The 17036-nt window shown below is 42.8% G+C and overlaps 3 protein-coding genes across 5 annotated transcripts in view; all 3 read right to left on the bottom strand.

The window, feature by feature from the left end:
- The window catches only part of tm9sf3 (transmembrane 9 superfamily member 3), an 11690-nt gene extending 9191 nt beyond the window's left edge, over positions 1 to 2499 (bottom strand). The window contains exons 1-3 of the mRNA XM_031875884.1: positions 2305 to 2499; positions 1122 to 1317; positions 845 to 967 (exon numbers count right to left, since the gene is read on the bottom strand). Of these exons, the coding sequence (XP_031731744.1) occupies positions 845 to 967; positions 1122 to 1317; positions 2305 to 2397 (412 nt within the window). The 5' untranslated portion in view covers positions 2398 to 2499. The remainder of the gene's footprint in view (positions 1 to 844; positions 968 to 1121; positions 1318 to 2304) is intronic.
- A 690-nt stretch (positions 2500 to 3189) lies between these two features.
- On the bottom strand, positions 3190 to 8915 carry LOC116376914 (lysophosphatidylserine lipase ABHD12). Its single transcript, XM_031838418.1, has 13 exons — positions 8723 to 8915; positions 7002 to 7117; positions 6802 to 6907; positions 6556 to 6675; positions 6387 to 6417; positions 6237 to 6282; positions 5791 to 5920; positions 5392 to 5429; positions 5219 to 5298; positions 5034 to 5116; positions 4593 to 4671; positions 4379 to 4500; positions 3190 to 4272 (listed from the first exon to the last, which is right to left on the bottom strand). Exons 1-13 carry the CDS (start codon positions 8812 to 8814, stop codon positions 4251 to 4253), a joined length of 1065 nt encoding a protein of 354 aa, XP_031694278.1. The 5' UTR covers positions 8815 to 8915; the 3' UTR covers positions 3190 to 4250.
- Positions 8916 to 9736: 821 nt separating this feature from the next.
- On the bottom strand, positions 9737 to 16615 carry mocos (molybdenum cofactor sulfurase). Of its 3 annotated transcripts, XM_031872019.1 has the most exons (15): positions 16248 to 16615; positions 16066 to 16155; positions 15910 to 15976; positions 15162 to 15800; positions 14970 to 15046; positions 14625 to 14824; positions 14406 to 14522; positions 13934 to 14317; positions 13648 to 13810; positions 13450 to 13537; positions 12929 to 13053; positions 11322 to 11418; positions 11042 to 11183; positions 10841 to 10945; positions 9737 to 10714 (listed from the first exon to the last, which is right to left on the bottom strand). In XM_031872019.1, exons 1-15 carry the CDS (start codon positions 16357 to 16359, stop codon positions 10610 to 10612), a joined length of 2511 nt encoding a protein of 836 aa, XP_031727879.1. In that variant the 5' UTR covers positions 16360 to 16615; the 3' UTR covers positions 9737 to 10609. The 3 variants fall into 3 exon arrangements, 2 of the variants coding, with proteins under 2 accessions (XP_031727879.1, XP_031727891.1); XM_031872031.1 differs by having other exon boundaries at positions 15162 to 15349; positions 16066 to 16338; XR_004213637.1 differs by lacking the exon at positions 9737 to 10714 and having other exon boundaries at positions 10854 to 10945; positions 11042 to 11179.
- Between the last annotated feature and the right edge of the window lie 421 nt (positions 16616 to 17036).

Here is a 17036-nt window from a genome sequence, read left to right as displayed (position 1 = left end):
CACACACACACACACACACACACACACACACACACACACACACACACCTTGTTACAGCATTAAAAGAGTCTGTAACGACAGTGGCTCATTAATATGCTTCCGAGTAAAGAACAATGGAGCACCTCACAGTCTGAGTCAACGTCAAAAGCCCTTTTCTACATGTGAATGCACCAAATAAGTTGAAGGGCTGTAATTGATCACAAAAGTTTTGATTTGTTATGTCTGCATTCATATAACAACACATTACCAGTAGAGTGTAGATAACAAGTGCCCTTCAATGTGCATCACAATCACATTTTTAAGTAATGCTAGCATTTCAGTTGATAAAAACGTACGTGTGATTCCATTATTAAAGCAGTTTCTCAGCAGCATACACGAAAATATAGACAGCTCTCTACAACATAACAACAACCAGACGAGATGACAGTAACTGAAGACAGCAGCTAATCAACAAGAGCGCTGCAAAAAAAACATGCTGAACTCCTAAAGAGTCACCACACATACGGAGTCGAGTGCCTTTCAGTAAGCCATGTCATACACTATATCAGTGTATTGTTACACCCCTAGCAAATTGGCCAGGGATGAATGGACAGTAACCAACCCTGCATAAGAACTGGTTTAACTTCTCTAGTGCCAAAATAAACACACTGATATGCAAAAGAAACAGTGTCACTGATAAACTTTACTAAGAGGCTGATGAGCTAATAAGCACGTAGAAAGGAAAGGACAGAAAGGAAGACACAGATGGACTGAATCAGAAAACACTGCAGTGATACTCCAATTCACCCCCCAACTTCTTAGAAGTCTCTCAAGGTCTGTTTTAAATAAATAAAGTATCACTTACCCCAGATGGGCAGGTCATCTATGTACATCTGGTACCAGTAGTGATTCTTTATGGCATAGACAAAGGCATCCCGTTTGGCTTTATCCAGGTCAATTTCACAGTATGTTGTCTGCATGACTTCATCTGCAGGGATCATAAATAAACACGTTTTTTTTAATGTTAGACAGTGACGTGTGGGAAAACAATAACAGATGCAGAGACGAGTGACAAATTATAATTTCAATGCTGCTATCAGCTCACATGTACTCAACAAGTGAAGGTCCGAACAGAAGGTTACCTTTGAACTTGATGTCGAGGCCGCTGAATTCAAGCTCCACTCCTTGCAGAGCCTCTCCTAGTGTTTCATGGTAATGACTGATGGTCTTCTTGGAGCCCGCGCAGAAGGGCAAAGAGAAGTACTTGTACGTCTCCTGTCGGTTGTGGTAAGGCCCCACTGTGTTCATCCATAAAACTACCTCCTCCTTATCTGTGTACTGCAAGTGGGGGGGAAGAATGTGAAATCCGGGAAAGCAAAACCAGTTCTTCTAGTCCTGCTGGGTTCATATTCTAGCCATTGGACAGTTACTTAAAAATAACTGGCAATACATGTTCACCCTCCTATTACTAACTAAACAGCTAACGTTACAGATGCATTTGATTGAGACACGGGTTAAATGAAGATGACTTATCATCACATTTACACTGAAACTAATCAGCCACTACATTCAAATCCATGCAAATACAAAAAATGTACGCCATCACACTATAAAATGTGGTGTAACCTACGTAACCCTTGTTTGCTTACATGCAAAGAAGTTCAATTCAATATCATTTTCCACTACGTTAACACCCGAGTCAGCTGCACTATGCGAAGAAGACAATGTAATACACCTTATTAACTTGTTAATCATCTGTAACTAGGGCACCAGAGTCTGATAAAAGCGAGCAGACAGAAGAAATACCGAGAGGCCCCGACATTTAACCGGTACTTCTGCATAATGTAACGTTGGCTGGTGTGACGTTAACCACCACCGCAGTCATCACTTAAAGAACATCCCGTTTATCTGGATTGACTACAAATTCATTACGAAAGTAGTTTTAAATTTGTTGAACAACTAACTAACGCTAGCTAGCTAGCCTGACTTGAGCGCAGTAGTTTCGGCTGGTGCTCAAGGAAAGCTTGTGAAGACCAGTGTGAAAGACAGGCTAACAGGCTAACAGGCTAACAACGTTAGCCATAAGCACTTAGGCCGATAAGTGGTGACAAGTTAGCACGCAAAATGAATGCTTATCTGTTAAATAGTTCACCAAGTATCGATAAACAACCCAACGGACCGAGCCATGCACTATGTCGTGACTGTAATGCTGTTTTCTTGAGTGCAGCTAGCCGTCGCAGCTACAGCTAGCATGTCACGCCGAGCACAAACGTCCATTATTTTCAAGGCTCTCTTTTCAATCGGCCTCTCATAGCGCCGTCTTACCGTGTGTTCATGCTCATCTGCGTCGACAGGTAATAAAGAGCCCACTAGAGCGAGAAAAGCAGCCGCTGCTACCTTCCACCTGGAAGAGCCCATTATTTTTCGGAGAAAGTATACAGAAAGATTGGGGATGTTAGCTTTGTACGGCTATCCCACCTTCTTCCTGGTTGTATGACAGAGGCAATTTTAGGGATGCTCTCGTACGCATATGGCGTAAGCGCTTCACGAGCGCACATCGCACGCACATTGGATTGGCCGACTCGAGTCACATGACTCCCATCCTCCAGTCACAGGGGAACGGGATGGATCAGACGGTGAATAAAGAAACTCTGTCGGCGCATCGTCCGCAACCTTCAGCCACGTCATCCGACTGCCAAAACCGGAGCTTCAGCTCACCTTTGGCAAACCTGGTGGATGCAACATGGCCTCGTAATGGGCCTGAAGTTGTCTGAACAGTATCTCACTTTCCATGCATTGACGTGCAGTTTAAAGCATTCACATCTGTTTGGATTGCATGTCCATGCTCCTCTGAGGACAGTGCAGCTCTCTTGATACCACAGGTTAAGACCTTCATATTAATGAATGGATTATTGACAACACATCATATAAATATCTACCATGGGAACATTTGCAGGCTTCACCTTGTAAGTCATTAATAAAGTTGGTTGTACTTCTCTTATCAGAACCACAACACCAAAGTATAATATAAAGAGCTACATTTTAACAATGCTCCATCTACAGCAGTGGTTCAAAGGTAACCCAACTGTATTTGTCTATCTGCGAATGTGGGACAACTGTGGTCAAACATCGTCTTCAAAAGGAGACAGATCCAGCTTCCTTGACTGTTAGTGTTTACACATGCTCTTGAGTTTTAAAAATGTCACTTAACATCTAAACAAATGAGATACATAATTGAAGTTTTATTTCTAAAGAGATTTTAATTCATCAAAGAAAAACAATCTATATAATATCAGTAGAATAATCAAGTACATTTAGAAGAACAGGGACATTTGTAACTACTCTTTAGTCACTATGGCTTCCTTGGTTATAGAAGAACCCTAGTGGATGAACAGTTTCTTCAAGGCAACTTTAAACGGTGCTGTGTGTACCTGAATTAATCCTCGTCAATGCATTGTGACTTTATGAAAGGTAAAGATGAGTTATACCAACTCTGCAGTTCTTTCTAATGAGACCAGTATTTTAATGTCTGTTATCTTGGAACAAAAGCGAAAGACCGACAGACCAACACTTCCTGTGCTGGTTGACACAAGAAGTCAAATTTATGTATACCAAATTTATTGTAATTTAACAGCAATGACACTTGAACTGAGATTCCTACACACATCTGAATGCACAATGCAGCGCTGTAGACTTTGTGGTTAAAATATTTTTTTTCTAAAACCACAGATATTTCCCAGCTGCTGACACAGAGACATCTTAAGCCTTGGATTACCAAACTCATTATTCAGTATTATAGATGAGCATTATCACCACACAACAAAGCCCAGTAGAGGGCACCTACTGCAACAATGGCTCACTCAAATCACATTTCCAAAGGGAATTGCTATTTCTTGTTCTGATAATTGAGAATAAAGCACTTACAATAATCATTTTGCCTGATCAACTTTTGCATTGATTCGTAAATGATGGCCTTTTTCAATTTCCACAGACAGATGACAGCATAAAGACAGACTGATCACAGTGCGACATTGCAGCCACAGGGCATGCACTGTAACCATTCGGCTACCGATGTGCTCCAAACATAACATGGTTAGACACAAAGATTTTTGATTCATAAAAATATTTCTATTTAGAGTAAATCACACATTTAAGCAACATATATGCAGTCGTAAAGACAAAGCAAAACATTTGAATGTAGCGTGTGATCACATGAAACCAAATGATGAAGTCTGGCATGGGGTTTTTCTTCTTCAGTCGTCTTTCCAACATTATAAGGACAGCACAAACTTCCTGCAGAGGAGACATGATGAGACATACACGCTGTAGAAATAAAATAGATACGTGTTTTGCCAAGCATATAATCGTTTTAAGCGTTATAAGTGAAATGTTTTCTCACTTTATGATGTCAGGCAGATGGGAGTCACGATATAAGCCGTTGTGCAGATACCCCAGAGAACCGTCAAATGACACCAGCTTGACTCGCTCGGCATTCTGGGCACTCACTGCTACCTCATGCATCTGGGAGAGAAAAGCAAAAACATTTATACAGAAAAATACCACCTCAGTGTACATTGTATTAGATGAAAAGTAGCTTTCTGTGCCAGTAATACCTGCTGAGCAATTGCAATGTGAACTAAGTGATCGTCCTCTGCATGAAGGAACAGGATTGGGCATCTCATTTTCTTTAAACTGCAGAATAAGAAAAATACATAATAAGTCATCGCATTTTACAAGTAATAACTGTTAACATGCTTATATTTTCATACTGGTTGCATTATATTCAAGTTACTAAATATAACTGTGTATATATGTATATATTATGAGATTTTATACATTGGAAGGAAGTAGGGCTCTTATTGTGAAAGAAACAGGAAGTGCACGAAATGTGTAGTGAACAATGGCTGCCGTCGATAAAGAAGCTATTGATTAACTTTAAAAGTTGTCTTCTAGTCAGGTAAAAACAAAATGAATAGCTGGTTAATGTTTGATGAATCATTAAATATGAAACTGTTTTGTATCAGCAGCATGTTAAGAGTTTCATGAAAACTTACTTTTCTTCAGTAGGAAAGACAACCTTGTTTTCTGCCCATGGCTCTGGGAAAAAGTACCCAACGCCCGGGAACTTCCAGTAATACTTTCAACAGAAAGGAAATAAAACATCGAAAGGTTCTGAGTGATGAAGTAGCAGCCACATGAAATGAATAAACCAAATATCAAAAGTGACAAGTCAGTTTACCCAGCTAAAAGGATGGACTGGTATCTGCTGTCGAGCACTATTGAATGCACCCTCCAGCATCACACCATCAACATGCTCACCTGAAAACAAGAGAAAATAAGTCATCCTACTGAGACGTTGCAATTCTTTCCTCTTATTTCTATTTGCCAAAATGTACTGGTAGCAAAACCTACCTCGCTCACTCAGTTTGACTGCAGTGTTCGTGCCCACTCTGCACAGAAAATCATATTTAGAAGTAACAGTTTCCTCTTTATATTCCTGAAGGTAACGGGTTTATTGTAGCTGTGGGCTAATTTCAATCATCTCTGTCATAAACGTAGGCCTGCCATGTCAACTAAATAAATGGTTATGTATTTAGCACTGCGCTGATTTCCAGTTGATGCAGTTTGTGTTCCTGAGTGTGGAGCTCTTGCTCCGGCAAAAGTGTAAGTGTTGCAGGCTATTACATCAAGGTTTAAAGCTTCATATTTCCGTGGGAGCATGCAATGCACATCCAAAGCAGATATTACAACAGGGACAGGAATCATTTCTACTTCTCAAATGCTGTAGATTGGGAGTCTTCCGTTACTCACCCGGTGCCAAGAGAGTGTCCCCAGATGATGACCAGGCTGCTACCGCTGCGTGCTTTGACCCAGTTGTATAAGTAGAGGGCATCAGTCGTCAGACCGGTTTCAGTCGGCTCCCCAGTGGAATCTCCAAACCCTGCCAGAGTTTCTCGCATCAGGTACCACTCACTAACAGATCATAGAGATCCTCTTCATGGCCACCAGGTGGCAGCCACTCAGAGGTAAAAACCTGCACTAGACACTGACCTTAAATTGAACCACTGTCTTTTGACCCGCCTTACAACAATCCACTCATTCAGCACAAGTGCATTACTCTACACGGAGCTTATGCCTCCAGATTATATCAAATCAATGAGAGAAGGTCGTGTACCACAATCAATAAGAAGGCAAAGAAGCGTAGCGATGGAATAATACATTTAGAAGAGGAGACATAAATCTTCATTTTCACCAACCTCTGTAGTCAGGCACCAGCACGTGGTAACCCAGTGCACTCAATACCTGTTGACACACAACGCTTTTCTGTCATCAGAGTGGCTATTGAGACTTGCATATCTTTATTAGACCTTCAAAAGATGAATATGCTTGTGGTGGTGATCACTCACTTTTGCCACTCCCACCCGATGAGTTGCTGCCCTGTTAAAAGGATTCAAGGTAACACAGGTGCCTTAAAATAGCAAACCCAGATATGTCGAGCTGCGTGGAACTTTTACACTCTGCTTCTTCAGGGGAGCAAATTATAATACAAGTTTATTTTTGCATTATTTATCATACCTTGTGCCTGTGTTCCCGTGAAGATATATGAAGACTGGACTTCCATCCCTCAAGGTGTTCTGGTACCATGCCAAGTCCTTCCCCTGAGCCTCTTTCCGCTGTCTGTCAGGAACGGTGTGCCTTGAAGAGTTCAGAACAGTACATCCGCTTACAGACACAACCAATCGCTGGATCATCACACAGAAAGTCTTCGCTTTTTTATATCGACTTTAGAAAAAGAAAGAAAAATTCTTGGCTTATACTCACCACACCCCAAGAGAGATTCCTTCCTCTGATGTTAAGTACATGTTGATGGTGTGATTAAGGGAGAGATCAGCAGGTCGGCTCAGGTCAACAAAGAAAGGTACCCTGACTACCAACAGGGAGAGAAGAGAGGCGGGCCCCGTTTGTGTGAGTAACTTGAAGATTTAGAGAACTTCCCAGAGGCAGAGAGGGAATTCACTTACTTCTGTGAGAGTAAACAAGGTGCTGGATTAATTCCGGGAGTTTCTTCTGCAAGAATGGCACCAGAAATAAGACAACAACGATGGCCAATACTCCTCTTTTCAGCCACCGCCTGGAGCTGAGAACAGAGAGAGAAATAACATCAATGTGACTACTGAACATCTGACCATTATCTCACGTACTTTGTGTCAGTAAAGGCAGATGACCCTCCAGGTTGTCTCCAACTAACTCAAATACTTATTGTGCTGTAGCCAAATTATAATTTGACATTATTATTGGTTATTGGTGATTTTGAATTCCCTCCTTGAAGACAGATCAGCTCCCACTCTCTGATCAACACACATCCAGTCTGAAGTGTCACAACACCGAATCAGCTTCACTCTCCTCTTCATCCACTTTACATCTGGCTTGAGCTGCAACTCTGCCCCATCGAGGAGAGTTGTGAGCTGGTGCTGGAGGTGGAAATCACAAATCGCTTTACTGATTCGAACAAGAATTCAGTCTCAGAGTCATAGTCCCTGACTGACTGACTGCAGTTCCCTCATTGTTGCGCTACAGTGTGTCCACCAGTGAGTGAACACAGCACCGCTCAAAACAACAGATGTACACGGGAATGTGCGCTCAAGCCAGTTGGCATGTACAGAGCCAGTCCGCACATGTCCAACCAGTCTGTGGTTGCAGCATTAATGTGGGAGAGAAGAACTGGATGGTCTAATCGAGAGGGCAGGCTGTCATTGGAGTCAGGCTTTACTCCCTAGAGGCAACAGCAGAAAAGAGGATGCTGTTCAGACTATTGCCTATTAATGGACAATCGTTCCCACCCCCACCATTTACACTCTAATCAGCCAGAAGAGCCCTTTTAGTCGAAGACTGATTCCTCCACACTGCTCGAGGGGAACATATAGGAGGTGATTTATTTTAACAGCCATCAAACTGTCGCCTCTTCTGTCCTGATCTAAGGCCTTTACTTTACTCTTCACTTCTGAATCTTTCTAGAACATGTCCAAAGCCTCATGCCGTGTTGATGAACGGCAATGTCATGAAATGCGACCTTTGTTTTACTGTACAACCATTTTTTTCTACTCCGTTTTGTAGTATTTTTGCAAATAATTTCACGGATCTGTTATCTTTTAAGTGTACTACCAAAACTCTGAATATGAAGATAATAAGTCATGAGTTTTACTGAAGTATAGAGACATTTACAATCCAGTCCTTGACCTTGACCAGGAAACACTTCCTTGCCTGTCCCTGTAAGCGTCCTTTCAACCTGTTTAACACATTTCTGACATTGTTTCCTATGTATTATTACTATGCATTTGATACAGCTCTGTCATACTATTCAAGGTGCTGCTACATGCTTCATGTCTACAGCACAGCCCTGCTAGAGCAGTGAACACATCTGTCTGTCAATCCCTTCATCTACATAATCATAAACACACACACGCGTCTTGTCGCAGGAGGGTGTCGCACATGTCGACGCCTGGTAAATGCCCTCTTTACATATAGCTAGAGGGCTGTGATCACTATAACTGAGATGCAATTCAGAAACCATCTCAAAAAATGTCTCAGTTGATCGCGAAGTTAGTGGTTCTGACGACGGGCTTCCATCACATGATAACAACACGTTTATGCAACATTAATAACAGCATAACCCATAAGCAACTGAAAGCTATTAATGCAGAAGTGAAGGAAGACTAGGTTAAGCTAACGTTAGCAAACTCACGGTCTCGCCTCCTTCTGGACTTTGGTAGACCCCTGAACTTTGCTGGCAGCGGAGGATGAACCATCATGTTTGACGACCCTCTTCCTCGTCATAACGTCAGTATTATTCAAGTAAATTCACTTAAATATATATATATATATATATATATATATGCTAACCTAGGGCCCAGTTACGCAGTGTTTTTTGTTGTCACTTTGTCATCGGCTATCAAAAAGTTTGAACAAAGCACAATCTAATCAGGCGAAAGGGGAGGAACCTGGGGCTGTTAAGGTAGCACTGCTTTATTGTAAACCTTAGTTGTTTCCTGTGAAGATGGAAGTTTATTTTGAAAAGACAGTATGCATGTAACAAGCGAAAACAGACTCATGTTGCTGGACTTTTGCAGGAAAAACGCACGAAAAGTGAGGAGTAATATTTCATAAGATATCAATAAAACCGGGATGAATTTATATCATTGTATAAAGAGAGTGACATGAGAAGATCAATCTCATGTCTGTAAGTTAAATCAGCTATAATCACTATTTTAAAGTGATTAGTGACTCGTCTAAAACATTTAAGAAAGGAATAACTTCAATAGAATCATTCTGTACACTGTAGCTTCTTTACATTCTATTAGAATGTAAATAAGTTACATTGTGTAGCTTCTTTACATAACTTCTTTACATTCTAATAGAATGTAAAGAAGTTACAGTGTTGCCTTTTCTTTTCACAAGAACGTAATTTTGTCAGGTTGATAAAAAAAACGTCACTTTACTTCCTGACATTATTGTTACTTTTAGGTTATCACAAAGCACATCACGTTACACATGACCACCTTAAACGCGGCACACAGTAAACTGAATACTGTTAACCATCCATTGTTTTCTGTCATTTTACAAGAAGATGTTTAACTACATATGAAAGCATATACGCCCTAGTTATGGTGCTGTTGTCTGCTTTAAGTTAAATAAATTGTATTTAATGAAACAAAATTAATTAGTATTTGTAAAAAACAAACAAATATGTATTAGGACATTTTATGAAGGCACTTTCTTTATTGTCATCCATTCATACATAACGTTTTCTGTTTGATATTGCCGGTACCATTCTCCATCCTATCCAATCTACATGTACTGTGCAAGTTGACATGTGGGCACATACATATTGTAAACATGGGACAAGTAGTACAAAACCTTGCAGCCACCTCATGCCGCTCTCTATAACTACACCATAAGTGAGCAATAAACAGGGACAATTTTACTTCCAAACCTTGACGTAACATGTGTAAGCATGTTACTCTGAGCACATCACTTCTGGTGTCCAAGGTATTATTACTTTTTCTGGCATAGCTGTCCAAATCAGCACCACATTCAGAGCATATACTTTGAGTGTCTGGTACGTTTTTTTCATTTCATGGAGCAATATTTTATAGATTTGTGGCCGCACTAACAGAAGTGGTGTGTTTGGAATACCAAGATAATCCTCCATGGGAATAAACAGAAGAAGACATGTCTGGGAGGTTAACATGATGAGCAGTGGTTATTACATCAAGCCTGACATGTTCTGGCTCAGATAACAGCAATACATTCAAAGTAGGATTTTGTCATGCAATTATTATTTCACCTCCACTTTACTGCACGCATTTTAAGAATGCAATCATAGGAGAAGAAATGTCACTCATTTTCCATCAAAGCAGACTTGGATAGAATAAAATCGGAATGCCCTGGTATGAAATGGACACTTCCGAGAGGACAAAAGGCACCATGGCAACAGAGACAAAGGAAAAAGAGCAGCATCAAACTCCCCAGTGTTTGACATGTGACTTTTAGGAACGTGCAGCGCAGAAATGGCCGCTCAGGACCAAAGATGTCACCAAAATAAATAAAGAGGATGATGCAGATGACTACTTCAGGAACTGTGTGGCTCTGGCTGTATCAGGGAACCGGCAGAGAGGACACTGATTTTATTGGAGCCCTCTGGGAGCTGATGGGTCAGGTACACTCCAAAAGTGACCTAAAAATGTATTATGAACATGAAAGAGATCTTTTTTTATGCAAATACATTTCACAAAACTCTCTCTCTCACACACACACACACACACACACACACATGAACGAGCAGTAATTGTCTTTGACTGACCTTCCCATTGCGGTAGGCCGACAGAGACATTAGCGGCTCTTTTGTTTTGGTCCCAGTCTCCTGGTCTACTCCAATCATCTGGCACCTCCCACACTGACCTGCGGCCTTTGGGTTAATCACGAAGGGAGCACATTCATATTTGAGGGATCCGCTCTCAGAGCCTTTGAACATTTCATCATATATCTCAAAGTGTCAGCTCACCACGAATCGAGTGTTGCCAATAATCAAGTGTGGCCAATTATCCTCCTCAAATGGTTCTACTCCAGCGATGACTAAATTGGCTCGGAAGCGGCTAATGACGTTCTGTCCGTCAAGGAGCTGATCGCCCTCGGCGTCGTCCTGCCTGCGAAAGGGAAATGTGGAAATTGCATGTCGTTTTTGAAAATCAGCCACTGTCATGTAAATGTACAGGCGTCCACGCATCCTGGTGTTTTTCACTGGAGCGTCGCGTATTTTGAATAACACCATCATGTGTTCCAACCTGCTGCTCATTAGCTTCTGAATGAGCTCCGCGCTGGCACGGTTGATCATGAGATACTGAGCTTCATTCACCAGGGAGAGGGATGTGGCGGTGGCAGCTGGAAGGGAAAGACTTTTTGTTACCCCAGTGACTTATTCAATACGAAGAAAACATTCTGATCTCTGGTTTGCACAGCCCGCATCCTGACAGAGCCTGAAAACGGAGGTTCTGCTGTAATACAGAGGGTGAAAGAAGTGTAAGTAAATTTGTCAACACTAATCGAAAAGTGCACCACTAATTACATTTTGGTGATTTTCTATAAAGTATTCCATCACTGCGAGAGTAATTTTATACAGCAACATCAATCTCAACTTTAAAGCCAACAAGACGTCCTTGAAATGCTCTGAAAATGTAAATTTTAACATCTGCAATTCAATGACAACGGGGCAAACTCCATCTGCTGACAAAGATTGTGTGATACGATCAAAAGCCCCAGAACAGCTACTACATGGACCTTATGATAAGATTCTTTTTTTTCAAATAGCAATACATATCGTGATGTAAGAAAGTCAATTGAGAAGTTGTTAATAGATTAAAAAGTCAAATGGGAATTGACTCATCCAGTGAACGAAAGACCTGAACAACTAAGATAAGTCATCATATTAATGCAAAAATGAATTAAACAATGCTATAAAGCAGGGTGGCTCACTGACGCAACATTACCAGCAAAAAGCCTCACATTTACACGAGGGTTGGTATATTTGTCACGAGCACTACTGCTACTCAGACTGTGAAAATAGTTACATAATGTCTTCTGTGGCTCTGGAGGGAGTTTCCTAAAAGATTAATCTTGATGATGCCATTGGGGTCATCAGAGTCTGCAGATATTTAACAGAAAGCCTGCATTACAAACGCCGAAAGATATGGGCATTGAAAAGATGAATCAGCTGCATTATGGGAAAGGTGGGATGCGGTATTTTTGCAGCTTGACTCATACCAGAGACTAAAAGTCGGGATTTATATCTGGCGAGACTCCCGAGAGGCAGATTTAGAAAAAAGACAAAATCTGTCAAAGGCCGTTATATCCAAATTTCTATTCCTTTGTTTGAGTCAAGCTCCAAAAACACCGGAGCCCACACTTCCCATAATGCAACTGGATAGTATCTCTGAGTTAGATCCTCCCTGGCTGGTAAATACCCACGTCTTTCAAACAGGCAGATTGTAACGCAGGCTTTCTGTTGAAAAGCCCGAGCTTAGACATCATCGGGGTAATTTTCCCAGACTTGACACAGAGCTCCTTCACAGGCTGAATACTACGAACCATGACACGAAAACTGAACGAGATGTATACAAGTGATGAGATACAAACGTATTGTTTAGCTATTCATTTACACATAAAAGTGTTACGTAATAAACTGATGCTTTTAAACAGAGTAACTTGCAAAAGCAGAAAAGGATGATGTTTTTTTTTTAATTCCATGTGACCAGTAATGCAATGTCACAGCCACAACCAGGTGGTATTAGCAGGATATGTGACCCTGGGTTGCACATGGAGACTTTTGCAGTTAAATCCAACGTAACGAAATAAGAGCCACGGCCGGAACAGGTTAGAATGCTTAAATAGGTACCTCCACTCGGCCTCTTCTTCATGTCGCGGGTAAAATCAGGACTTTGTCTTATCAGGCGGCATGGCTGTCCGAGGAAGTCTGAGAGCCATGATGCAGCCTCATCCCCACAGTCGACAGCCTCCACCCTGGGGAGAAGGAGGCGGATTACATTCTGGAGGCCCTGGGGGAAATCTGCAGAGTTTGATGCTGCTTGTCATTTGGGGCAACATCGACAGTAATCCAAGAATCAGCGGATAAATAGATTTACTTTTTGTTTAACTTGTGACTTGTCATGAGAGAATCTAAGGAGGTCAATATCATCTCATGCTCACTGTTTGTTTTTCCATTAAAAGTGGTAAATACGTGGAGTTTCAGATGCTATTGAGAGCAAGGAGACCTTCCGATGCCTGTAGAAAGATAGCGTCAAGAACAGTGGAGCGAGAGACTGCACTGATAGGAGCCAAAAAGCCCGGCACAAATGATACGTATCAGAGTATTTCCTGCAGCTGCTGCATTCAGATGTTTTAACATTGCCAGCTCACCTGTCACCACAAACTTTACTCTGACACACTCGATAGCTTGCATGCATTTGAGTTTTGTTTTCCAGGGGAACCGAAATGGTATCCATTCCTGCAGGGCAGTGGAAAAAATATATAAATCCTCTAACAAAGCTAGTTTATAGCAGAACATCTGACTGAGTGAAATTTCTTTTGGTTAGGCAGTTTGAGCTGCTGACAGACCTGAAGCCTGCAGGAGCAATTTGTTTGAGGGCAGGTGGACTTGTGGGCGAACGAGGCACAAGCGCGGCTCCCTCTTCTGGCTCAGGCACACGCCGTTTCCATTCACCACCATCCAGCTTCTGTCATACAGCAAACCCAGCGGTCCCACCGGCCAGTCGTGGACCTGCATGAAGAACAGCACCGAGTCAAATCCAAGCAAGAGAAAAGGGAAAGAAACCGGACAGACGGGGACAGAATAAAGTGAAAGAAAAAGATTATCGATACATGATATGGGTCGTCCTCAAACCTCATAGGCTCCACATGATTTGATGGGATATATGTAGATGTTGGTTAGAGTATAAGCCCCCCGGTGGCTGTTTGAGTCTCTGTGTCCAAATCCCCTCAGTGGTGCTTCTGTAGGCTTCGCCCTCTTGTCTGCTCTAACTGCACCTCCATTAGTGTTGTTGATTGGGGGCTCTTCATGTAAGCCTCCGGATGCTGCTGTGGCTGTTATTAGCTCCTGTAGTCTCACTTGGTCCACTGTGACCGGCTTCTCCACGAAGCACTCGGCTACAAAGTTCAGGAACTTTTGACAGTCTTCAAATGTCGACATGTAGCCAAAGGACACGCGCACAGATCCGGTCGGCTGGCCATCCACCAGGTCGATGCTGTCTCCGCAGACGTGGCCGGCCTTGAGGAGAAAAACACGGCCTTTTTATTCCACCTGCACATGCCCAGAACAGACTTTGACATTTTTCCTACTACTGTATATCTCTCACCTGCAGGTTTCTACGCATCTGCTGATTGGTGATCCCGAGGAAGGACTGACAGGCTCCGGTGTTGCAGAAGCAACCCGTGCGCACATGGATATTGTACAGACTGGCCATTCTGTCCACCTGAGGAACAACAGAGGAGCTGTTTTAATATGCACCAGCGCTGCCTATGCATAAAACATGCGGTAATCAAGCTGTTATGGAACTGAAATTTATCGAATGCACCTGAGAATACCCAATTATCTGCCCATGAGAATCCTTGAGGTTGAAGTTTAGGATTGCGCCCTGTGTGCTTGGACTCTCAAACTGGCCTTCTGTGTATATCTGAGCCACCGGTCGCCCGTTGCCATGGCAAAGGCTTGACAGCAGCATGTAAGTGTAGCGTGCCAAGCCGTAGGTGTGCTGCTGGATGTTGTGCATGCCCCCTGAAGGCAACAAGAGATGACGACAGGGACACTGTTCACGTTAACCTTTAGCAAATCGTGAATAACTTGCATATGTATCATTATTCTGTTATCAAATGAGTGCTTTAATGTTGTTGTTTTTCTATTAACATGTCTGTTACAGTACCTGTGATCCTGTAAAGAGCTTCAAAACCGTGATTTACAGCAATGATGTCCAAGAAAGAAACAGTCCCGTCTTCAAATCTTTATCGGGGAGAAAGAAAACATTGCGTCTTAGAATAAGGATGCAGCTGCTACCAGAACAACTGTGAGCTTTCAGAGAATATCTAGGATTTGACAGGCTCGTACTGTGCTTTACCTGTCACAAATGTTGGCCGCCTGCACATAATAATCTTCACCAGAAAGGTAAGCTGCTGCTGTGCCTCCTCCAAAGTAAGTCTTCTTTAGTATGCCCGCTGCGTCGTTACGGACAAGAAGGGCCCCCAGACCTGTGGGGAAGCCAAACATCTTATAGAAGGAGACGGGAACGAAGTCAGCGGGGCACTCCTGCAGGTTCAGAGGGGAACAGCTGACATGAGAGGCTGCATCGAGCAGCACAAACCAGCGACCCTGGTGGTCACACGCTGGGTAAAGGCGTCTCGTCTGGATGCCTCTCACGAGGCCAAGGGGGTACTTCCTCCCCGAGAAGTTGCTCTGCGCCGGGTAGCTGAAGAGGTGAGGCGTCTGGCAAGTATCATCTTCACCTTTCGTCCTCGCCCTGTTCTCCACTTCCTGCAGGGAGACGGGCAGGGCAACCACCCCCCGGCCACAAGCCATCCCTCTTATGCCAACTACAGAGGTGTGGCTGTCGGTGAGGTAGCAGAAGTGACTTCCCGCCTGGCTCTCGGCTGGCGGCCTCCAGGGAAAGCTCTCAGCCACTAATTTCACTGCGGCTGTACAACCAGAAGTGAAAATCACAGAGTACTCCTCAGGGGTGGCGTTAAAATGCTGCAATACCCTGTAAGAAAATGTTCTGTTTTTTTACTCATCTCACCCAGGAAAGTACCATTCAAAAGGAGTCACAGGGGCCCATTATGAATGCCTCTGAGGGCTTGAACAGTCTTTACCTGTATCTGACCCTGTCCACCGTGTCTTGTGTCAATCTGCTGCTGGGGTTGTGGCTGTGAGGGTTTCCTATTGGGACATATGACAACAACTTAAATGCTCTGAGTTTTATGGCTGAATAAAGAACACATAAACACGTGTTATGTGACTTCTCTCACCGTACACGTTCCTTGAAATGTCCTGGAAGTACTCCCTGACCAGAGACTCTGGGTACAGAGTAGTCGCTGCATGATCCAGATACGTTATTCCTGTTTACAACGAGAGAGCAGCCGTGTGTGCTTGTGTAAACGGTCAACCAAGCGACGCCACTGCGCATGTCATGACTGAACGCGACCATTACCTTTAATCCGTATGAACTCCTGGTCAATCACGTCCTGGAGGTTCCCCCCATAGCCGTAGCGACTCCACAGCGACTTAAAGGTGTCAAACGTGCACAGTGTTTGGAAATCCATCGACCGCTTTGTGCAGAGAGCTACAGAGCAGACCGCGGGGCGGCTGTGACCACAGACGCGTCAACACTCGGCTTGTTTTGTAATTATTGATATGTTTTACGGTCAAAGTCCAAGTCATCAGCGGCTGAGCTGTAAAGTCCTCCTCCCCTTTGCGCCCCCTCGCGCAAACCGTCTCGAGACTATTTGCCAGTCTTGCAGAAAGGTCACATGAGTTATCGTCACGAACTCTCACAAAGTTGATTTGGAAGTGGACACCGCTGGTAAAAACCAGGAACATTGTGCCGTTGAAAGAGAAACTAGTGTTAGTAACTGCTTTGCAATGCAATCATGTGACAAGCGAGTATTGGACTACCCCCCCCCCCCACACACACACACACACACACTGCTTTTGGCTCTCACGTTAACTAATGTTCAGCTAACGTTAGCTGGACTACGAACAACTGCAGAAGAACACATGAAGCAGGGCACGACAGTCGTTTTCAAAATGTTAGTAAGATTAGTGATTATTTCACATGATTCTAGTGTAACGTTATATTAAATTAATATCTTATCAAATGCACTTTATGTATTTACATATGGACATTTACTATTTGATAAACATGTTTTTCAACCATATTTACCAACTATAACGTATGTGTTTGAGAATTGTTTAATATGTAGGCATATATCTATATTCC

The sequence above is a fragment of the Anarrhichthys ocellatus genome, unplaced genomic scaffold (genome assembly GCF_004355925.1).
Source record: "Anarrhichthys ocellatus isolate YVR2014 unplaced genomic scaffold, GSC_Weel_1.0 scaffold3, whole genome shotgun sequence".
In the NCBI taxonomy this organism is placed as follows: Eukaryota; Metazoa; Chordata; class Actinopteri; order Perciformes; family Anarhichadidae; genus Anarrhichthys; species Anarrhichthys ocellatus.
Note: the sequence above shows the minus strand (reverse complement) of the source record. Positions and strands in the feature narration are given on the sequence as shown.

Excerpts from the sequence above, each read along its gene's own strand:
- LOC116376914 (XM_031838418.1), bottom strand. The coding sequence starts at position 8,814 with ATGACGAGGAAGAGGGTCGTCAAACATGATGGTTCATCCTCCGCTGCC. Across the intron at positions 6,676-6,801 it reads GGAATCTCTCTTGGGGTGTG|GCACACCGTTCCTGACAGAC; the intron begins GTGAGTATAAGC and ends GAACTCTTCAAG. Across the intron at positions 4,273-4,378 it reads CATCTGCCTGACATCATAAA|GAAGTTTGTGCTGTCCTTAT; the intron begins GTGAGAAAACAT and ends TCTCCTCTGCAG.
- mocos (XM_031872019.1), bottom strand. The coding sequence starts at position 16,359 with ATGGATTTCCAAACACTGTGCACGTTTGACACCTTTAAGTCGCTGTGG. Across the intron at positions 13,054-13,449 it reads AGTAAAGTTTGTGGTGACAG|GGTGGAGGCTGTCGACTGTG; the intron begins GTGAGCTGGCAA and ends CCTTCTCCCCAG. Across the intron at positions 10,715-10,840 it reads CGGCCTACCGCAATGGGAAG|GTCACTTTTGGAGTGTACCT; the intron begins GTCAGTCAAAGA and ends ATACATTTTTAG.